This window comes from Manis javanica, chromosome 11 (genome assembly GCF_040802235.1).
Source record: "Manis javanica isolate MJ-LG chromosome 11, MJ_LKY, whole genome shotgun sequence".
NCBI lineage: Eukaryota > Metazoa > Chordata > Mammalia > Pholidota > Manidae > Manis > Manis javanica.
The window spans coordinates 103,448,948-103,466,680 of NC_133166.1; the positions used below are offsets into that span (position 1 = coordinate 103,448,948).

Consider the following 17,733-nt stretch of genomic DNA (forward strand, 5'->3'; position numbering starts at 1 on the left):
CTCAGCTTCCCGATTCTAAGCGTAAGTTGGATTTCGGCCTCCGAACCTCCTTCCCCAGGGCAGTGGCCATGGCAAGGGTTTCCACTAAAGTCATGGTGGCCAGGAATAAACCCGCGCCTGGTTCAAAGCAGCACGCGTAAGCAGGCTCTCCCGGCTCCCAGCCTCGTCTCCCCCTTCCCTTGCCCTCCACCGGCCGCTCCCAGCCTTGGTCACGCTTGAGTCTCCTCAGATCATTATCGAGGAGCAAAGCGAGTTTGGGGGCCACTTTTCGGGAAACGCTGACACCACTGGTCTCTGAGAGATTCCCTGAGCGCCCACCCCAAAGTCCCCGCCCCCACTGCACACGCCCAGTGTGGGATCTGAAGGGACACCAGAGGGCCGGGCCCCCCCTAGATTGATGGCTTTATGCTTCTCCTGGCTGGTTCTCACGTCCTGGGCTGCCCCGTGGGACGGGGCAGGTGCACTGCCTCCACCAGCCTCACTTCCGCCCGACCTTGAGGTGACACAGCCTGGGGCCTAGACGTGGGATCCCGGGGACCCTTCGTGAGAAAATCTGGACCCCTGGGCTGACCGGGCTTGGGAGATAACCTGATAAGCGTCCCTGCTTATTCTCCTTTCCATCCCACAGCCCAGGGCGCGGGAAGGCCAAGTTCAGAGAGGAGAGACCCTCAGGGCATTACACCGTCCTTCTGGTCATCTCCACAGACAGTGGGAACGGGTGAGTAACGGGTCAGGCCGACTGGTAGGGGAGTCGGGGCACACAGACCCCTCACAACTCCTCATGAGCTGGCTGTCCCGGGGTCGGAGTTCACCCCCTCCCAGGGCATCGCCCCTTGTGGGGTACGCTGGACAGCCCTTCCTTAGAGCAGAGCTAACGCTGGATCCTTCCTGCCCGGTGGGACTGCACGGCCTGGCTCTGCTTGCCTGGGGGACTCCTTCCAGGGTCTCTCACCCCCAGACTCCTCTGTCCCAGACACGCCTCTGTAGAGCCCTCGGTGGGCCTTCAGGACCTGGCTTCGGAATCCATGCTCATTCAGACTCCAGACCAAGAACTGTCCTGCTTTCAAGTGGCACCTGGGGTCTGGTTTTAGGATCTCGGGCCCACGGGGATTGAGAAGGGAGCCTGAGAGGGGCCCTTGAGGAGAGCTAGGCTGGCTGCCCCTCTCCCAGCCCATGAGCTGAAGTGGCCACAGAAAACGAAAGGATGTGAAGTACCTGATAGAAGTATACTTTGAGGCATTGTTAAATACATTTTTTGTTTGATATCAACATACTTTGATGTATCACATGGTAAAAAAGTACCCTTATTTCTGGGCCTTGTTACCCTCTTAGAAGTTCATCTCCTTGCCTCTCCTAGTCCCCTGCAGCTCTTGTGTACAATTTGACAGCAGCCTCATATTTTATGGGTCTCGCCCCTGGTGAGGTTATTCACCCTTCTTATTCACCCCTGGGTCCCACTGCTGGTCTCAGGGCCAGCCTGGACATGCTGCACACACAACAGGAGACAGGGATGTGGGGAGGGAGGGTGTTTGGGGCTGGAGAATGCCGGGGGCCACGGGGGCCAAGACCTGTGGGCTCGACCCTCTGGCCCTGCGCTTGCCACACAAGAGTGCTGAATGTCAACCTAATGAGGGTCCTGGTTGTCTACAGTGGAGCTAGGGGTCTGCTTTAACAGGCTCTCTCCCCTGAACAGAAAGCTCTACCTGTTGGCAGGATGCCCCACAGCTCAGCCACAGCGCAGCACGGCCCTCTTTTGAATTCCATTGGCTCTGCCATCTGCCAGTCATCTCTGACACCCACTGCCGCAGAGAGGGGCCAGGAATCACCAGGTGGACCCTCTGCTCATCCTGCTCTCAGAAGCCTCAGCTTCCTCACCTCAGCAGTGGGGATAACAGCACCCACATCGGAGGGGTGCTGAGACAATAAAATACATTGGTATTCAAAGTCCTTGACAGCACATTGTAGGTGCTCAATGACCAGTGGTGGTGGGGTTAGTGCTCTGATGGAGCTCCGGGAAGACTCCATCTCCCCGCTTGCTCCCCCCCTGCTCCTCGGTCCTTCCTCTCTAGGGCTGGTGGGGAGGGCAGGGAGAGGCGGGAGGGTGGCTGTTCGCCCTCACTGGCCACGACAGGTCACTATCTCGTCAGGGTCTGAGGTGGGAAAGGAGACAAGGTCACTTGTAAGTCACTCTCCTGAGATTCCTGGCTGACTCCATCAGCAGAGGGCCTCAAGGTGGGTAGCAGTGAGAGTCAGGGGTGGGACACCCCACCACCTGGGCAGCCGGACCCCCACGTAGCAAAGGACATGGGGTAGGGGAGATATAAGGCCCCACTCTGCCACTTATAGCTGTGAATCAGACACGTTCCTACCCCCACCCAGCCTTGGTCTCCTGCTGTGTTAGAGGGACACCTCCCAGGGGTCCTTCCAGGGCTGAGCTGGACCCTTGGGGAGACCCTCCCTGCCTCTGGCCTGTGCTTTTTCCCTTGGACCCCTTTCCAGACTCACTACTGCTGTCACTACTGAACATGCAGGTCCCACCCCATCATTTATCAAAGACTCTGGCTTCTGGTTCCCAGCCTTCCTCCGCCCTGTGCCCTCTACAGACCTCCTGGATGACATCATCATCCACGCAGACGGTGACCTGGCCAGTGTCCTGGCCTCTCAGTTCCTGAGTGCGCTCCTTCCACGGCCTCATGCCCACTCCGCTTGGGCCACCCACCCCCAGGTCCTGCCCTGGGTTGTCATCACTTGCAACTGCTCCACCCCTATGGGAAGCATCCTACTCTCACCCAGCTCTACGCTTCAATGCTCTCCCCATTGCTGCTCTTTCTTTCTGGCCCCATGGTCCTGTGCCCCCTTCCAGTCCATCCACCCTGCCCTGTCTTGGCTTCCCTCCCACTCTGAGTGCCCAGTCCATCAGTCAGTGACATTTTTGCCCAGACTGCAGATGCCTCGGTCCCTCCTCTTTGCTCACCATGTCTGGCCCCACCCCGGCCCTGGAGGAAGCCGGCCACACATTGCCCTGCATCTGTACCCAGGCAGCCAAGCACTGTGCGGCAGTCCTAGAGGCAGAGAACAGGGCGGACTAGCTTCCTATGGAGTCTTACTTCCTCCCAGAAAGCCTCCTCGTTTCCCTGGTCAGCTTCTTCCCGCCTTCCACAATTATTTCAAACCTTCTCCATTAACTCGTGCCTCCAAACACCCTCCCACCAACCGTCAGCAGAAGTCTTAGCATCTCTTCGGAGAAGTCGCTCGGCTTCCAATACCCAGCAAAGAGATACCCACTCGGCTCGTGCCCTGCCTTCCCAGGGTCCTTCCTCCTGGTCCAGCTGCCCTCTCAGAATCGGGAATTGGACTATATTGATTATCCCCTCCTCTCAACAGTCCTTTGTTTGCCTTTAAATATATTCACTCTCCCATCATTAGAAAAGAAGGGAGTGGGGAGGGGACAGAGGGGCAGGAGGGCAGAAGAGAAGAAGGAAGGGAGAGAGGGACGGCGGAGGAGAGAAGAGAGGAACCGCCTCGCCCGGCCCTCAGTCCCCCCAGTGTCACCCTCCTCCCCTTTCATCGCAGCCCAGCTTCTCAAAAGAGCCGCATGTTCTACACGGCCTTCTTCGCCCTGCTTCCCACCGTTCTCGGACCCGTCCCGTCTGGCCCCCTCCCTCAGCATCGCCCACACAGCTCCCACTCGCAGCGCAGATGACTCATGTCTGTGCTTCACCCCATGTCCTCAGGGACCCCCTGGCAGTGCCCACCATTGCTCGCATTCCCTCTTCAACCACTTTTCCTTGAGCTTCGGGGACGCCTGGGGTCCTCCGGCCTCTCTGGCCTCTCCTCTTTGGTCTCCTCTGCAGACACTTCATCCACCATTGGCCCACTAAAGCTTGGGGTCCTGGGCCTTCTCACTCACTGACCTCTCCCTGGCCGATTTCATGCATAGCTGTGGCATTAATTACCAATTGCAAATAACACACACATCTTTCATCCAGGTCCTTACACGCATCTGCCATTTACCAATACCCCTGGGATATCGCAAAGGAATCCTGAACTTAGCAGGTACTCAAATTCATGGCCTCCCCAGCCCTCTTCCCCTTCTGGAACCCTGTTCTCTTTCACTGCACCCAGTGTATTGCCAGGCATCCAGAAACCCCCCTCTCCCTCACTCCCCGTATGCAACCCATCACCTAATCCTGTGGATTTCACTTCCTAAATTTCTCTCAAATCCACCCAATCTTCTCTGTTTTCTCCATGCTCACCTGTCCTAGTCCATGCTATGCTGTGGCTTCCTAACTGGCATATGCCACATGATTGTGGATCATCCTAAGTTCTTGCTAAAGTCACACTGTAGCCAGACTGTCTTTGCAAAGCACTTCTAATTATAATATCATTCCCTTCTTAAGCTGTGTAGCCATCGCTGACAGGGTGAACACGCCACGGAGTTCAAGAGCTTTTATGTAATGTGTTCTGGTTCACACTGCCTAAATTTATAGCCTAACTCCATCACTATGACCCTGGGCATGTTACTTTCTGAATCCTCCTCATCTATAAAATGGAGTAATAAGGGTACTACCTCAGATGGTTGTGAGAATTAATGCATTAACCACTTAGAATGGTGCCTGGTGCATAATAAGCATCCAGTAAGTGTTAGCTCTCACCATCCTCTGCCTCGCCAGTCTCATCTCTTGCCCCCCTCACTCTCATTTCTCTTTCTACCACACTGGCTTTCTTTTGGGCTCTTATTCTATCATGCTCCCTCTCGCCACAGGACTTTTGCACATGCTATTCCCTTTGGGACTCTATTTCTTTTCCCCTTCAGCTAATCATTACCTGCCTGGGTAGCCTTGAGATTGCCACTCAGGTGTAATCTCCTCGGGGTAACCTTCCTGGAGTTCCTCGACTGGTTCTAGTCACCATTATTGTTTTACATTTGTGGTGCCACGATAACAGTCTATGTCTCCTGCGAGGCTGTGGGCTGCACAGGAGCAGAAACTGTTTTTGTCGCCTTTATAACTCCAGCATCTAGAAAAGTGTCTGACAAATCATAAACGCTTGATGATTATTTTTCTAATGAATAAAAGAGGAATGAAAAAGCACCAAGGCCTTTAGGAATACTTAATAAATAGACATTCATTCCATCTGACAAGGCAGATCCCCCACTTTGAGTTCTAGAAAGTTTTCCCCTGCCCTCAAATACTTCCCCCATGGCCAACCACAGGGCCTGAAAATTCTCCAGTAAGAGTTTATACCACGAAACACCACGTTTCCAACTGTTGGTGAGGGTATTACAGTCTCAAGGTCAAACATACTCGCTAGCAGCAGAGCTCAGTCCCTCTGACTGAGTCCTCACTGTCCCCAGCTGGTGCAGGCAGCAGCACTCCTGACAGCACAGGGCCCAGGACTAGAGTGAGCAGGATGGCACCCAACATCCGCTTCAATGCACAGATTTAGGACCTGAGGCCCAGAGAGGGGAAGGGAGGGGCCCAGTGCCCCCCAGCAAGCTCATGGTAGTGTCAGAAATAGAACCCAGGCCTCAGATGACTAGGGTGGAGCTAGTTCACTAGTTCACTCATTTGATAAGCATTAAGCACCACTTTGGGCAAGAGGCCAATGCAGGCACACAGAAATAACTCTGATACAGGACAATTAAGGTCCACGCTCTCACAAAGGGGCTGGCATTGTGCTGTGGGACGTCCCTCAGAAAGCACTCAATTCCGGCCTGAATCAAGCCCTGCTTCGTGGAGGAGGTGGTGATATTTGAAATGATTAAATTAGGGCCAAGCAGAAAGAGAAAGAGCAGTGGGAAGACCAGCTGGCCTCCCTCACTCACCTGCGGAAGCCACCCCAGGCCTCCGTGGGCTGTCATTCACTCCACGCTTCTCAGGCCAGCTGGGGATGGACACACGGCCCTGCGCCCAGCTTCTGGCCTCCGGAGAGCTACACTAGGTACTTCCCCTCCCACCAGGCTGTGGTGCCCTCGCCCCTAAGCAGCCACAGCTGGCAGAGGCTTGGAGGGAGATGGCATCCGGGCCCTGCGTCTGACTCTGTCAAGGAACAAGCCAGGAGGAATCGCCCACGTTCTAGATGTGAACACTGAGGTACGGCCTGGAGGAAACCAGTCGGGGGCATGGCCAAGTTTGTACAGAGATGGCGCTCCCGGGGCATGGGGCCCGGGGGAGTCTGGCAGGGCGCCTGGAAACCTAGCTCTCGGCCTGTACCAGCCCTGACCCTGCGCCTGAGCAGTGCTGTTTCTCATCAGCCTCTGCACCTTTCTGGGGTCACAGGGCCAGGCTGAGAAAGGGCTGCTGGCGTCACTGGGCACAGTGGGGCTTTCCCACAGCCCCCTTCCCTCTAGCTCCTCTGCTCAGGGTCAGGAACCTGGTCGCCCTTCACCCCTGCACCCACCTCACTGGGTCCCACAGGGAGAGTTTATCACTGGCTACCCTGCCATCGGTTCCGGGGTAATAAATCAGGGCAGAGCAGAGCTGCAACCACCCAAGTGTGGAGCACATAAAAGCAGAAGAGTTCTGAGAGCTTCACAGCTTCAGCGGGTCCCAGAGAGAGCGGGGAACCCAGGCGCAGCACAGCTCAACGGAGCAGAATGCCTCGTTGGTGCCTCCTGCTGGTGCTCTGGGGCTCCTGCACCCTTGGTCTCCCTGCAGACCCCAGCGCCTTCAGACGGTAACAAGGGCCCGGGGAGTGCGGGAGGGGAGTCAGGGGTTCCCACCTTCCTAACACTCCTGGCTTTCAGATATGTGATGTCATCCGGTCCTCACAACCAGCTGGGCGGTGGGGTATAGTCTCATTCAGAGAGGTCAGGTGGCTCACCCAAAGTCACACAGCCAAGCACTAGTCAGGCCTGAAAGCAATTTTTGATCCCTTACAGATCTTTCGCTTCCCATACAGATCGCCATGCTCGGCATGGTGGGGAACTCAGAGATAATTAAGATATGCCCCTTGCCCTCAAGGAACTCACAGCTAATTATTAAGAAGGGTGTGTATGGTTCTACCTACCAGAGAAGAGGCACAATATAGTGGTTAAACACAAGTCTTCTGGTGTTGAATTATCTTGGTTTAAATTCTGCTCCGCTAGCAGAACTAACTAGCTCTGAACCATGGGCAAGTTACTTAACCTCTGCAGACCTCAGTTTACCATTTGCAATGCAGGGGTGGTACTTCACAAAGATGCTTTGAAGATTTAATGAGACGGCACATTAAAGCCTTTGGCACGTTGCCAGCAGCATGGGTTTTCACAAGTGTTTAAAGAAAGGCTCAAGGCGGCCCAAAGGAGGGAGGGGAAAGACCTAACCAACATGGACACTCACTGCAAGGCCCTGTGGGAACAAGCAGCTCAGTAAGGGTGCAGAAGGTGGGGGGCAAGGTGGGAGGGGGCCTCAAAGAGAGAGGGTTTCAGTTCGGGAGTACAGATGGCACCAGAAGGCCTAGGGGTAAAAGGGCAGGCTTTCAAAACAGCAAGAGTTGCTAAGCCTGTAAAATACATAGGATTGTTCAGGATCTTTCGCAGATCTCATCTGAAACCCTCCTCCCAGAAACCCAACTGTCCCATTTTACAGATGAGGACACTGAGGCTCAGGGAGATCACACATGAGAGGCTGAGCCTGGACACACACTGGGCCTTTTGTTTCCCAAGCCTCTCTCCCTGCTCCAAGGCTCCCAGAGAGTAACTGCTGGGGTAGGGGTGTGGGATGAGAGACTGGGTGCTCCCCACCCCCAGGGTAATGGCAGAGTCGGGTAAAAACATCCCCCCTTGTTCTCTTTGAAAAGAGAAGGAGAATGGGATTGGACCCAGGCGGAGAGGCGGTCAGCCTTTGGAAACATAGTTACAGGGATTTTGCCACCTACTGTGTGCAGAGCAGCACGCAGGGCTGTTGGGAGATCTGAACGATGCCAGTTGTAAGGGCGCTTCAAAACGCCTTTTACGTACAATATACACGTATTGAGTAGCAGGGAGCTCTTTTAATTTGCACAGTGATTCTCCTGTTAAGCCCATTTTTATAGAGGAGTTAATGCGGGCTCAGAGAAGGCTCGAAAGGTTAGGTAAGTTGCTTAGAGTCACACAGGTAACAAGGGATTCAAGTATGTCCCCACAACCACTAGCCCCCACCATCAGCACCACCTCCGCCAGAGGCAGGCTGTGCAGTGAGCGCCCAGGGAAAAGCGGAGGCAGTGCCCGAGCAAGGGTGAGGCCAGTGGGAACTGGAGTTCCTGGGGCAAGCCTCCTGGAGGTGGGGGTGCATGCTGAGCTTGGCGGGACGCAAGATCTGGGCTGGGGGGAGAAGGAACGGACTTTCTGGAAGGAGAAAGGCAGAACGTTCAGAGCAGAAGCTGTTCAGAGCTGTGGAAAATGCACTCTCTGGGGCCTTCGCCTCTGCCCCTTCATTTTCCTATCAGTAAAATGGGAACAATACAATTAGCCACATATGGGACGGCTGAGAATCAAATGAGATCACAATTGTGGAAATACTCTGTGAACAGTAAACTGTGACATGAATACAAGCCACTTCTGCTGAAGTGTTTCGCTGGCAGGCAGGAACGTTGCCTTTGTGTCCATGGGCCCCACGGGATACATGAAGGCAAGGGGTCTGAGGAGGAAGGGAAGGAGTGAGCACAGGGGAGCCAGCTCCTGAAAAGGAAGAGAGGGTCTCCATAAATTGGGCTGCAATCCCAGGACCCCCTGTGGCCTGCGGCCGACTGCAAGGGACGCCGACCTCCAGCTCCTGCAAATGGCCTTCGTGTGGAGCCCTGGGGACACCACGGGAGACAGGGCACCCGGCTTTGAATCCCTGCTCCATCACTTCTGAGTCCCCTGTCCCTGTGAACCTCTGCTTCCTCTTTGGAAAGTGACAATAAGGACAGCTAGTTTGCAGACCTGTCATGAGGGTGACTACAGCGTTTGGCACTCACCAGGTAGCTGTGAGGTTCCCAGGTCTCTAGTTCTGCCTCAAAAGGTGAAAGGAAGTCATCAGGACACAAAGCCAGGGGACTGGGACTTCTTTGTAAGGACAGCGTGCATTGGCATTCTGGAAATGCCAGCCTCTCTCCCTGCCCCAGCCTGTTCAGTTGGCGCCCCCCACCCCACAGCCTGCCCCCTCCTGCAGACTGCTGCTGGCGTCTGCTGCCACCTCCAGGCCCCACGGGGCACTGCCACCTTCTGCCCTGCGTGGAGGGGAGCTGCAGCGCCTGAAGGCAGAGACAGGCTCTACAGCCCTTGCATCCAGGGAGGGTCAGGGCAAGGGGAGGCGTTCAGCATGTGGTCACAGAACGAATGTGTGAATGAACAAATGGCCCCACAGTGACATGGACCAAAATCAGAGCACAGAGGCATGTTTGCCGAGGTTCTTCAAGGCCAATGTGGGTGACCCGAAGAGGCCTGTAAATTCTCCCGCAGAGGCCTCAGAGCACGAGAGTGGTTCCTAGGCACCTGCACTGAGTTAGGGAGAGTCGTGCTAGAAGCTTCAGGAACTCTGCCATTGTTTTGGGGTGGGGGGTGGGCAGAGCTCTTCTGTGTTTGATTCCTTCTCCCTGGGCCAGGATCTTCCTCAAGAAAATGCCCTCAATCCGGGAAAGCCTGAGGGAGCGAGGCGTGGACATGGCCAGGCTCAGTGCTGAGTGGAGCCCATCCGCCAAGAGGCTCTCCTTTGGCAACAGCACCGCCCCCGTGGTCCTCACCAACTACCTGGATGTGAGTGCCTGGCCCAGGCCCTTCCCCCCTCTCTCCTCTCTCTCTTGCCCCTAAGGCTTTCTTTGCTGTTTCCACACGATCCCTTACTGAGCTGCTGAGGATCACTAAGCACCCTATAAAATTCCCCCTTTACAGCTGGAAGCCTAAAGCACAGAGGGCAGGGAGTTGCCCAGAGGCAGGGTTAGGTTTGGAACCCAGGAAGCCAGGCTCTGGGCCTCAAGTGGGGGTGTCACTGGTCAGCAGGAGGGGTGAGTGACGGCAGATGTGGGATCCTGTGACCAGGCTTGGAGCAGCTCGACTGCTCCCTGGGTCAGGGGTTCCTCGGGGGTGGGCCACCTTTCGGCTTCATTTTCAGTTTTTACTTTCCCCTCTTGTCTCACTTCCTGGGAAATCATAAGACAATTAAGTGCTAAGTCTCCCACCAAGGCCCTGCTGGAGAACGGAGACTCAGACGCCATGTGATCTACTTAATCTCACCCCAAATGTCGTGGGGGACATTAGGCAACACCGCAGGGCCCCAGTCCCCCTAAGCCCCTCCAGCCGCCCCTTTCCTTCCACCTCCACAGACCCAGTACTACGGCGAGATCGGCATTGGTACCCCATCCCAGAACTTCAAAGTCATCTTTGACACGGGCTCAGCCAACCTCTGGGTGCCCTCCACCAAGTGCAGCCCTCTCTACACGGCCTGTGGTGAGCCCCATGCCCAGCTGAATCCCTTCTGCTATCATGTGAGCTGTTTCCTCTCTGCCTCTACTCCCACTGCCTCCCAGGGGAGAGGGGAAAATGTCCCCCAATTTCCTGATATGGCCACTAGGGTAAAAAAAAAACAAGCTTCAGGAGCCCCAGCCCACCCAGAAGTCTACTTCTCATCCTTCCTGAGATTGAGAGAGGACTGAATTCCTAGGCACTGGGGTCTTCCACCCCATCCTTTAACAGCCACCTCTCATTGAGTGCTGTGACCAGAATCTTCTCCCCATCCCAGTGTTAGAAATTACTTTAAAATGCTTCATTCGAGACAAAATTCTCAGAGACATGGACACATAATAGGGGCCCAGGAAACATAGCCCCTGATTGCTGAAACACATTTTCCAAGCCTCTGACCTCATGGCCTTCCCTACATTTAAGTCCTCAACCACACAGGCTGTACCCACAACACACCTGCCTCGGAGCCCCCTGCTGGGCCCCTCTGGGACAGACCTGAGCCTTTGTCCCTCTACCAGAGATTCACAGTCTCTACGACTCCTCGGAATCCTCCAGTTACATGGAGGATGGAACGGAATTCACCATCCACTACGGATCTGGGAAGGTCAGAGGCTTCCTGAGCCAGGACATGGTCACAGTAAGTGGGACTGCCCCAATCATCTGAGCCCCTGCCCGCCTTGTCCCCAGTCCTCTCCTGCCACTCTAGGGCCCATACTTGGGGAAAGTGTAGTCCAGCCCGCTTTGGAGCCGGGGGGGCTGTTGGGGCATTGGCTCTGCCACCTCTTGCTAGAGATGCAAAGCAGAGCACCTGACACAGAGCAGTCCTGGACCCCTGGCTCCATGCCCGATTTATAGGGGCTTTTGTGGGTAACTCACACGGAGGGCTTGTCCTGAGCCCCACAGCCACCAGTCAAGTAACCTGCCTGAGGTCTCCCAGCTCTGACTGGGCTCTTAATGACACCCTAGACTGAAAATAGGTCAGGGCTGGTTTTGGGGTCTGGCATAAGGTTTAAGGTTGCAGCTGAGGTTAGACTTGGGATTAAGGTCAGGGCCTGGTTTTCTTTTTCATTTGGTCTGTGTCTGACCCCTTCCCCATTCCGAGCTTCCTCAGCCCCCGCTCTATCAGAATCAGCGGGGGCTACCCAAGGACCCTGAGAGGGGATCAGTGAGCACTTCCCCCCACGCAGTGAAATCAGGGAGAATGGGGCACAAAGGAAGGCCTGGCTGTGCTGCTGAAATCTTAGCCTGCAGTGGGGGGTGCTGGGGGCACTGAGACCAGTCCTGCTGATGTGAAAGCTGGCCACTGGGGAGGGACACAGGAGTGTGGGAGCTGCTTGGCAGGACCTCCTCCTCAGTCTCTGAACCTTCTAGTCACTGGGCAACCCCAGTTCTCTCTGGATCCCACAGCTTAGATGCATATTTAGAGAGGATATGTGTGGGGGATTGATGACACGGTCTTTCCTGCATGCTATGCCCCTGCGCATGTGTGTCCTTGTGGCCCCCACAGTGGAAGCCCAGACCGGACCTTGGCCAGGCTGTAGGCCCTGGCTTGTTCTCCTATGGTCCTTCCTCCTACAGGTGGGTGGAATCACAGTGACACAGACATTTGGAGAGGTCACGGAGCTGCCCCTCATACCCTTCATGCTGGCCAAGTTTGATGGGGTCCTGGGCATGGGCTTCCCTGCACAGGCTGTTGGCGGAGTCACCCCCGTCTTTGACCACATCGTCTCCCAGGGGGTGCTGAAGGAGGACGTCTTCTCTGTCTACTATAGCAGGTGGGCCTGGGACTCCAGGGGCCTGGGGGTCGGGGGAGCAGGAAGGGAGGCCTGAGAGCTGGGAGCGTGTGTGCAGGGTTCAGAGGATTTTGATGTGCTCAAGAGGAGGTGGTGCTCAAGCCCTATGCAGAGCTATACCACCCAATATGGTAGGGGTTACTTAAATTAAAACAAATCAAAATGAAATAAAATTAGGCATTCAGTTCCTTAGAGTCACTAGCCACATTTCAAAGGCTCAGCAGCCACAGTGGCCAGGGGCTACCACGTACGGGATGGTACAGATAGAGCACGTTTCCATCACTGCCGGAAGTTCTCAGCAGCACTACTCCAGAACAAGAGGAGAATGCAGGGTGGGGGTAATGGGAAATAAGGCGTTGCTGGGACCTGGGGACCCTCCCTGTGAGGGCCCCTGGCTCCTCTCACAGGGACAGCTGGCTTCATTCATTATTTGCTCTCTCACTGAGTCAACAAACACAGGCACTCATGTGCCAAGCGCTGCAGAGGCTCTGCAGGTGCAGCCACGGACACAGCGTGCAAGACAGAGTTCCTGCACATGTAACGCCTACAGTCCGGCAGGGAAGAGAGGGAGCATTATAATGTCATGCACAGCAGACAGCACAGAGCTGAGGCCCCTTGGTATTTTCAACTCCAGGCTGAGCTTACGTGCGATTCAGCCAGCCTTGGGAAGCGGCTGTCAGCAGCTGAGCAGGGGTGTGATCCGCTCTGAGCAGCTGGGTTTAGAAAGACGGTGTGAGCTGGAGACAAGGAATAAGAAGCCTATGGACATGAAGCCGGTGGTACTGGGGACAGAGGGGGTGGTCAGAGTGCAGAGAAACTGCAGAGGTAAAAGGGACAGGAGTGTCTGGTTTGGTGAGAAAAAGGGAGGCATTGCAAAAAGGCCACAGTGGCAGCCAGGAGCCATCGTGGGAAGAGCTGTTTTAGAGGAGCAGCAGGGCCAGATGGCAGGCAGTGAAGAGGTGGCTGTGGGTGTCCGGAAGTGAAGGGCACATGTAGGCTGCCCTGAGAAATTCAATGGGGGAGGACTGGCAGGTGGGGGTGCAGGCAGGGACGCAGGGAGAAACAGGGAAAAGAAGGGTGGGTGTTTTTAAAAGCTGGGCATGCTTGCAGGTGGAAGAACCCAATGGGAAGTGAGAGGTTGAACATGTGGAGAAAGAGGAGATACCTGATGGTACAGGAGCCTGGGAACCATGGAAGGGAGAAGGGTCCAGCCAGCAGGGGGGTGCCGGGCCTTGACGAAGAGAGGGCCTTTATCCTGGGTTGGGTGAGGAGGAAACATCCAGAGAGATCTTGAAGCGTTGAGAGGGGGCGGAGGGAACTTGAACTGGCACACGTGCATACGTACTGCATTTGCACAAATAACACAGGCACACCTACACACCCATGCACATGTGTGCATGTACACATGCATCCTATTATGAACGCTGGAAAAACCCATCTCACACATAACACACTCTGCAAACCAGCTTTAAGGTAGACCCTGAGCCGTGGGACGTACTGTGCTGGGTGGAAGAGAGGAGAGCAAGGGGATGAGGTTCAGACTAGGCACTAGCATCTCCAGCTCTAGTCCCCACTCACGCCGTCACTGCCTGGGTGACTGCAGGCAAATGGCTTCGCCTGTGGGTGACTCTGTTGCCTGAAGAGTAATGAGAGTGCATAGCACGGGGCTGGTAAGGCGCACCTGAAACAAAGGCTTCCTTTCTGCTGTGTCTCTTTCTCTGCAGAAATTCCAAGTAAGGAGATGAAACCCCCCACTGGCCCTGACCCTCGAGAGCCCCCGGCCCAGAATCACACACACCATCCACCCAAAACCCACCTCAGCAGGCCGGGCTCTCCTGCATGCCGGAGTTCTCCACCCCTCCTTCCTGCTCACCTCATGCACCCGCTCCACCCCACCCAGCAGCTCCCCGAGACCCCTGCCCAGCACCTGCCCAACCCGCAGCAACCTGAGCCCAAGTGAGGGGGCCCATTTCCGCTGTTTGCGTCCCGCTCACAGTCCTGGTGTGGGTTCCTTTTCTGTGACCGCCCTGGGGACGCCTTGTCAGGTGCAGCTGGACTGTGCTGGCACTGTCTCCAGTTGGGCTTGGGGCGGCGCCAGAGAGGTGGAGGAGCCCCCTGTTCCGCAGCCTGCCAGCCCTGCCAACGCGCTGCTCCTCCGCCCGGCCTGCACCCATGCCCACCTCCCCCTGTTGCTCATCTCGCTGGATCCCCAAGAGCCTCTAATCTTTCCTTTAGGGATTCCCACTTGCTGGGTGGGGAGATCGTGCTGGGAGGCAGCGACCCCCAGTACTACCAAGGGAATTTCCACTACGTGAGCATCAGCAAGACTGGCTCCTGGCAGATCAGAATGAAAGGGTCAGGACTCCTCCACCCTGCCCACCCTGCAGGGCGCTGCTGCTGCTCGAGGAGGGCTCCCCTCTGGACGCTGTCACCCGCCTGCTCTCTCCCCTAAGGCAGCCACTTCTTCAGGCACAGCCAGGGCTCTCTGCTTGCTCGTCCAGGGGTGGGGAATGTGGAAACAGGAGCAGAGGGGAGTGGGGCCACGGAGAGGAGGTGGGGGTCACAGAGCCACGCGCTGAGGGAGGAGGACAGTACCCCTCGCCCCCCGGCTCACACCTTCCTGTCCTCACGCCCCACTGACTGCCACGTGGCCCCCACCCTGCCCTCAGTGGGAGAGCTCTGCAGCTGGGAGTGGCCCCGCAGCCCTCTGTCTGCCTGCCTGACTACGACCTCCTTCAGGGTGTCTGTGGGGTCGGCCGCCTTGCTCTGCCAGGAGGGCTGCATGGCAGTGGTGGACACTGGCGCGTCCTACATCTCAGGTCCCACCAGCTCCCTGAGGCTGCTCATGGAGAACCTGGGGGCCAAGGAGCTGAGCACCAATGAAGTAAGCAGCTCAGGAGGGGCACCAGGCCTGGGGGAGCACCACCTGGTCCAGGCCCTCACATTTCGGGCTTTCCCATCCTCACCTCTCACACTCCTGGGCCTGGTCCCCTGGGGAGTTGGGGGAGGGGAGTGCATGTGTCCAGCTCTCCCCAGGGGAGAGGCCAGGCCACAAGCACAGGGCCGTGTCTTCTGGCGGACGCCCTGCACTCAAAGGGGCCGCCTTTACTCTCCCCTCAGTATGTTGTGAACTGTAACCAGGTGCCCACGCTCCCCGACATCTCCTTCCACCTCGGGGGCAGGGCCTACACGCTCACCAGTGCGGACTATGTATTACAGGTGAGGCTGCAGCCCGCCCCTCGGTGGCAGGCAGGAAGGGTGGGCAGGGGCCCTCGAGAAGGGGCAAGTCCTTATGCACAGGTTACATACCAGATCAGTGGTTCTCAAACATGGCTGCATGTTAGAGTCACCTGGGAGATTTAAAAAGTCCCAGAAACAAGCCACATCCCTACCTATTGAATCAGAACTCTGGGGGTGGCACCTGGGCATCAGTGTTGCCAAGCCTCCCCAGGTGATCCCATGCAGAGCCAACTTTGGGAACATTGGGCCCATCCCTTATCTCCACTTTCTCATCAAACGCTCCCTTTAATGCTAGGCTCCTATATCCTCACCCTCTGTATACACTCAGTAGGCTTAGAAAAGTTAAATACTTTGTCTATGATCAGAAGCTCTGCCAGACTCTGAGCTCTTGAGGGGGGAACTGGGTCTGATATGTTGTTTGCCCATGTCTAGCTCAGTGCCTGCATCCAGGATGGTGCAATCCACGATGGGGTCAAGGGTCAGGGTTCAAGTGTGGATGGGGGATATTGCCAAGGACAGCTGCTGGGGTCAGGCAAGGTGAAGGGAGAATGGTTATGTGCTGGGCAGTGGGGGAAACTCTTTTACTTTCTGCCAGGACCCCTACAGTACTGACGATCTGTGCACACTCGCCCTCCATGGTCTGGACATCCCACCACCCACTGGGCCTGTGTGGGTCCTGGGTGCCAGCTTCATCCGCAAGTTCTACACAGAGTTTGATCGGCACAACAATCGTATTGGCTTCGCCTTGGCCTGCTGAGGCCCTCTCGTACCCAGGTGGTCCTTGCCCTCATCTGTAGCCCAGAGACAGAGCGCTCACTGGGGACCCCACCCCTGAGTGCCTGTGCTGTGCCCTCATGCAGGGGCACAGGGTGTGGGCTCCACCCAGACGCTTGCCCTGCCCCCAGCACCAGCTCTTCCCTGCTAGTGAGGACAAACAGAATAAAGACTTTGTGTTCACAGTGCCATTGCCCCTGGGTTTAGTAGGGTTTGCAATAAGGAGGCACAGCCGTGTGATCATGTGCAAACAGTAATGTGACATAGAATGACGGCACATTCACCACATGCACAGGTTTTTGTGTGCAGGATAATGTCATCTGTCCCATGTCAGTAGACCTCAGGTGGTGGAGGTGTTTGCACAACTTTGGGTGGGAAGTTTGCAGAGAGCCAACCTGGTGGCCCCTTCAGCCCCTTGAGGACTGGGGCTGATGCTGCTACAGCAGACTGGGGGTCAGAAAGATGTTCCCAGCTAGTGGAAGCCAGCCCCAAGCTCAGGCCCTGCACCTCTCAGCTAGCAGCCCTGCCTCTCATGCACCGCAAGCCCCCCAGCCCCTTCCCCAGTGAGCCATTTACACATGCAATCTAAGACATCATCGCCTAAAAACACAGAACACCAGAGATCTGCCTGACACCCACTTTTTACATGTGGGGAAACTGAGGCTCAGAGAATGGAAGGCATTTGACCAAGACTGCTTGTTGAAGTATGAAAAATCAAGACTAGAACCCAGCCCAGGGTCCTGGGGGCTTTTCCATTATCATCTGCAGTTGCACCCTCACAAGTACAGAGCTTCACACACCCTTGTGTGGGACCGGGTGCACAAGCGTGCAGACGCACACGGCTCTCCTCTGTCTCATGGACATGGGACTCCTCAGGCTTTCATCTCCCTCGCTCTTACCGCTTGGGCTGTGTACAGGGGTGTATAGCTTGGAGAATGAGAGGCAAAGTCCACCTGAAGCCACCACTGCTGTCCCTCTTCAGCGCAGTGGCTCACTGCTTCTTGGACCAAAAAGGGTGAGGCACTGAGTGGCACAGCCAGGCCCAGGGAACCTCATACCTTCAGAACCGCAGCCTCTTGGGACTGTGTGGGACCCCCAGGGGTTCCCTAGGGCACAGACCCACAGGCAGGAGCTATCTGCATTATCCGCGTGCAGAGCCAAGAGCGTGAGCCTGTGCTCAGGACTCTGGACCCCGACCGTGCCCCCCATCCCCTGAGTTTGCTTGCCTGCCTGGCTTTATTTCCACGCTGCAAAAAGAAGGGTTGGAGCTACTGTCCTTCCTAGCTGGACATCCTGGGGCCTTAAGTAGGCAGGCCTCCCCATCATCTCCTAAGTGGTCCAACATGATAGCAACATACAGCTATTAAAATTAAAGTTGAGTGTCACACTAGGCATATTTCAAGTGCTGGATAGTCACAAGTGACCAGCGGCCACTGCACTGGGCAGCACAGGTATAGAACATCTCCATCATCCAAGAAGTTCTGCTAGACAGAGCTGGATTCTGGACAGCAATAACGATAGCAG

The 17,733-nt window shown here is 56.0% G+C and overlaps 1 protein-coding gene across 1 annotated transcript; it reads left to right on the top strand.

Moving 5' to 3' along the window:
• The first annotated feature begins 6,534 nt into the window (after positions 1-6,534).
• REN (renin) lies at positions 6,535-16,370 on the top strand. The gene is made up of 9 exons (XM_017651293.3): positions 6,535-6,678; positions 9,550-9,700; positions 10,267-10,390; positions 10,921-11,039; positions 11,981-12,177; positions 14,431-14,550; positions 14,935-15,079; positions 15,316-15,414; positions 16,031-16,370. The coding sequence occupies exons 1-9, from the start codon at positions 6,599-6,601 to the stop codon at positions 16,190-16,192; spliced, it is 1,197 nt and encodes a 398-aa protein (XP_017506782.1). The 5' UTR covers positions 6,535-6,598; the 3' UTR covers positions 16,193-16,370.
• The last annotated feature ends 1,363 nt before the right edge of the window (positions 16,371-17,733 follow it).